Here is a 5,414-nt window from a genome sequence, read left to right on the forward strand (position 1 = left end):
TATTAAAATATATTTTAAAACTATTTTTATTATGGAAGATTTCAAATTTATATATGTATTTTTAAAACTTTTTATTAAAATATATAATATTGTATGATATAATATATCTTTATATTAAAATATATTGTAAATATATTAAAATATATTTTAAACTATTTTTATTATGTAAGATTTCAAATTTATATAAAAATAGAGAATAGTAAAATAGTAAAATAAACCAAACCAAATTACTCTTTTTTTCCTGGTCTTGTTTTTTTCTTTTTTTTTTTGCGGTATGCGGGCCTCTCACTGTTATGGCCTCTCCCGTTGCGGAGCACAGGCTCAGTGGCACGAACCCATGTCCCCTGCATCGGCAGGCGGACTCTCAACCATTGCGCCACCAGGGAAGCCCTCCTGGTCTTGGTGACCTAAAGTTTGCGGCTATATGCCCTACACACCACTTTCTTATTTCACCTACTTCCTATGTGGCAGTTCTCTAGTCCAAGCATTTTATTAACCATGGAATTTCAAGGGCCAACACCCAGAACTTCTCTTTTTTTCCAAGAAGAAATCTTTATGTAACACTTTGTAGAAACAGTTGAAGGGGCCAGGGGTGACAAAGTTATGAGTACTTAAAAAAAACTTAGCAGTTAAGACTTCCTTCTGAAAAACTTTCAAAAGATTTAAGTCTTTTGCTGTTTTAGAAAAAATGTGTATTTTAATTTTTTGACCAGATGATGCATTCAAGTGTGTTCATATATAAAAGGTACTATAGGTAAAAACTCTCTCTCTCTTCCCTGTCCTGCAATCACCTAGTTGTCTTCCCTGGGGCAGCTGATGTTAGGGAAGAGGGCAGCACTTATTTTCTGTAAGGGATCAGACAGAGAACATTTCAGGCTTTGTGGGAAGACCCCTGTACTAATGTACCCTTGAAGAGAAATTCTATGCAAGTACAAACACATCCCTACACAGTCCTCTTCCACAAATCTACAAAAACAGTGGCATGGACTTGGCTTTGATCCGTTGCAGTAGGGCTTGGCATACAACAGACCACAGGCCAAATCCAGCCCATTACCGGTTTCTGTAAACAGTTCTGTTCATGGTCTACATATTTCCTGTGGCTGCTGTCATGTTACCAAGGCAGAGCTGAATAGTTGTGACAGAGACCATATGACTCGCAAAGCCTGAAATATTTACTCTCTGGCCTTTTATGGAAAAAGCGTGCTTGTCTCTGAGTTAAACAACATGTCTTAGCCTTTCCACGTCTTACGGAAAGAGAGCCCTCGCTCTTTTTCACGGTAGCATACTATTCCCTCACATGGCGGCACCATCATTTATTTAATCAAATACTCCCAACGGATATTTAGATCAGTTCGGACCTTTTGCTGCTACACGTGATGCTGCCACGAATACCCTTGTACTTACCTCATTGTCCACGTGTGTGAACATATTACAGGAGGAAAACCCAGAAGTAGAATTACTCCATCACGTTGATAATTTTTATAGCTATTGTCAAATTGCCCTCCAGGGAAGTTCACCAACTTACGTTCTCTTACCAATGTTATGAAAGTGCCCATTTTGTCCCATTTTTGTCAGCAGAGTGTTATTAAACCTATCCGTTAGGTAAAAAGAAGCATCCCACTGTAGTTGACTTTGTATGCCTTTTATTCTGGTGAGTTGCATCTGCTTTCATGCATTTAACACGCCCGCATCTCCTTTCTGCGGCTGGTGGTTTACTCTCCTGGTCTGATGATCTTCTGGCCGGGGGGTCAGGGATGGGGTGTGGTCCTCTCTCTCTGACTCTCTCGCGTCGATTTCACAAGTAAGCTTTTGGGGAACAAAAGTCTTAAGGACAAACATGGGGTGGGAATTCGTGCTATCTACATTCCAGACATCGGAGCTGGGGAGCCAGGGGGACACTGGAGGTGTGTTTCCGTTCTGCTCTGAACTCGGAAGGCTGAACTTCAGAGGGCTCGAGCTGTCCTCTTCCTCCACTGTGCTTCTGTTGACACAGGCAGCCTCGTGCTCCTCCAGCTTTTTGATGGGGAACACGTGGCAGGCGTTGTATTTGCAGCTGGCCATCTTTTTGGCTTTTTGGGGGTTCTTTCTCCTGCATGATGCCAGGTGGTATTGAAATCTTCTGAGTGGGATTCGGTGTTGAGGGTTGTAAGGGCAAATTTCTAAGGCTTCTGGCTCCATGGGAAATAGTTCTTGAAGCAGAGGAGTCCGATGCCCGGAGTCAGAATGAAACGTCCTTCGTGGAAAAGCCCTTTGGTAAGAAAGATGGAGCAGTCCTCTGCCAGTGTTGGCCCTTGGAACTCTGTTGGCGCATGTCAGAACAACCTGTGCTCCCTGTTCTTTGAGACCACGAGCGGTGGGTTGAAGGACAAGGGGCTATTAGGAGCAGCTGCACAGAGAGCAGACAGTCATCAAATGGCACATGAGACAGAAGAACCACACAAAGCAGATGCAAGAGCCCAAACCACAGCAGCCCCTCAGGCAGGTGAAGAAGGTATGTGGCAGCCCGCCCTTGCCTCTGACTCAAGCTATGTGATGTCTCGGGGCAGTCACGGACAGTCACAATGGGCAGCGTGTGTCATCAGAAAGAGGCTGCTTGTTGCCCATCGCTTTCAAGGGACAAGGTGGGCTTGGGGAAAGCTGCCATTCAAAACTGTTGTCTTTTTCTTAAATTGAAGTATAGTTGATTTATAATATTGTGTTAGTTTCTGGTGTACAGCAAAGTGATTCAGATATATATATATATATATTCTTTTCCATTATGGTTTATTACAGGATATTGAATATAGTTCCCTGTGCTATACAGTGAGACCTTGTTGTTTATCTATTTTATATATAATAATTTGTATCTGCTAATCCCAAACTCCTAATTTATTATTTACCTGTCTTTAAACCTACATGTTTAATATAATTTCTGATATATTTGGGTTTAAACCTACCATCTTATTTTGTGCTTCCTAGCCTACTCTTTGGTTCATTTTTTTTCTCCTTTCTTCCCTTATTTTAAATAGACGTTAAAAAAGCCTTCCCATTTCTTTCACTATTTTGTAAGTTATGCATTGTAGAACTAATCGTTTCGTGGTTACTCTACAATGAAAACATTTATAGATAACTTATCAAGGCTTAAAGTTGATAAGTATTCCCCTCTTCCTGGATAATACCGGGCTTTTTCTTCATTTGCTTCCCTCCTGACTTATTATGTTATTGTGCCCTGTATTTCAGCCTAATTTTAAAGGAAACGTCACAAGATAGTACTGCTGGTTTGTTTACACTTGTGCTCACATTTACTTCTATCTGCTTTTGCATCTCAGACTCACCATGTGGGATCACTTTGTTTCTGCTCAAAGTTTTCTTTTTTTAGAATTTCCTCTTGACAAACTCTTTCGATTTCGTTTGTCTGAAAGTGTATTTATTTCACCCTCCTTCTCGAAGTTATTTTTGCTGAGAGTAGCTGTGCTATTTTCTTTCTTCATGTTGAAGCAGAGCCCAGTTTCTTTCTAACTTCTATCCTATGGTTAAGAATTCAGAATCCCATGGTTACCTCGCTTTTTTTGAAGTGAATCTATGTCTTTTCATAGGTCTGTTTCAAAGAATGTATCTTTGGTTTTCCTACAGTTTCACTACGATGTCGACCTGTGGATTTCTTTTTATTTATTCTTTCCTTTGATTTGTTGGTTGGACCTCAGGAATCTATGGATTAGTGTCTTTCATTTGTTTTGGAAAATGGTCAGGCATTGTCTCTTCAATGATCACTTCTACCTTATTCTTTTACTTCCACTGAAATGATAAATATTCATTCTACTGACATTTCATTGTCCAAAGTGAGTTTCATGGCCACACCCAACTTCAGGGGTTGAGGAACTACAGGCCTGTCACATGCACAGAAGGAGGCGAATAGGAACTTTGACAAGAGTCCTAAGAATGTCCCCATTCTGTTCTTTTTGTCACCAGTATTTTTTTCACTTTTCTCCACACATACAGAGCATGCCTTCTCCCCAAAAGAGAAAACCCAAAGTCCTAGTTCAGACTTGGTGAAAAACGCTCAACCAGTGCTCACTGGGGGCTTCCTGGGTTCTGGCCAGGACCTTACTATGCACTGATGGGAATCCTAGTGTCTCCAACGAAGCTGAGCTGTGCCCTGTGAGGAATGAGAGACCTGCAGAGTCATGCTTGCTGTATCCCACCACCAACTTGAATGTCCTATACACAAGCACGGCTCCTGGTATACTTTGCTGAGAAGGAGTCCTTGGTAAATTGTAACTTCCACACCATTTACGTGACAGAGAGCCCATTTCCTCTAAGCCTGCAACCCAGTATTTTTTTTTTTTTTTTTTTTTTTTTTTTTTTTTTTGCGGTACGCGGGCCTCTCACTGTTGTGGCCTCTCCCGTTGCAGAGCACAGGCTCCGGATGCGCAGGCTCAGCGGCCATGGCTCACGGGCCCAGCCGCTCCGCGGCATGTGGGAACTTCCCGGACTGGGGCACGAACCCGTGTCCCCTGCATCGGCAGGCGGACTCTCAACCACTGCGCCACCAGGGAAGCCCCTGCAACCCAGTATTGAAGGAACTCTTGGCCCTACTGGGAGCTAACAAGTGGTTCAGCATCTGCTCTGATGTGTCCCCAAAGCCCAGGATGGTGTTTGTTGATGATGTTGACAATGTTTTTTTGTTCCTAGTCCCATAGCCTCTTTCATGCTTGTGACCAGGGGTGGCCCAGACTCAAGTGATTCAAGCATCTGTAAGTCTGCTAATGGAGATGATAATGAAAGCATTTCTTCTGTCACTGAAATCCACATAATGAGGAACAGGGCATCAGCTGTTGTATGTTTGTTAGTGGCCAAGCACCCATTAGCAGGGCAGGCTAACATTTAATCCATTACAGAGGGAGGGAAGGCCTGGCTTGTTAATGTTTTTAACAGACGTCTTGAATGGTCCTCCAGCCTGCAGCCTTCTCCAAGCATCTACTTCATGCCTGGGACCTGACAGGTCACTCACCATGGCAACAGGAGGGGAGAGAGGGATGCAGACACACCTGTCTGGGCAGCAGTTCTCAGGCCTGTGCATGTCAGAGACTAATAATGCAAGCGAGGTCAGATCTGCTTTCTCTCCCTCCCTTCCCACTCTGATCATCTTGAGAGATGCTGCCAACAGCTGGAAAAGCAGGCATGGAGAAGAGGTCATAGAATGTGCAGAAACAATGTTTCCTGAAGATGAAAACTTGTGTGTCTTGGCCAGCCAAGTCAGCAATTATCATTATGGGGTGGGATGGAGAATCAGAGTCACTATGAATCCGAATCCTTCAGGCTTGGAGAGAATTCTTTTTTTGTTTGTTTGTTTGTTTATTTTGGCTGTGCTGTGCAGTGAGCAGCATCTTATTTCCCTGACCAGGGATCGAACACCTGGCCCCTGCAGTGGAAGC

General features: G+C 43.0%; 1 protein-coding gene across 1 annotated transcript; it reads right to left on the reverse strand.

The window, feature by feature from the left end:
* Nucleotides 1–1,712: 1,712 nt before the first annotated feature.
* GTSF1L (gametocyte specific factor 1 like) lies at nt 1,713–2,178 on the reverse strand. Its single transcript, XM_065893606.1, is given in 3 exon segments — nt 1,713–1,766; nt 1,768–1,824; nt 1,900–2,178. Coding segments are annotated over 3 exon segments (390 nt in total).
* Between the last annotated feature and the right edge of the window lie 3,236 nt (nt 2,179–5,414).

The sequence above is a fragment of the Phocoena phocoena genome, chromosome 15 (assembly GCF_963924675.1).
Source record: "Phocoena phocoena chromosome 15, mPhoPho1.1, whole genome shotgun sequence".
Taxonomy (NCBI): Eukaryota; Metazoa; Chordata; class Mammalia; order Artiodactyla; family Phocoenidae; genus Phocoena; species Phocoena phocoena.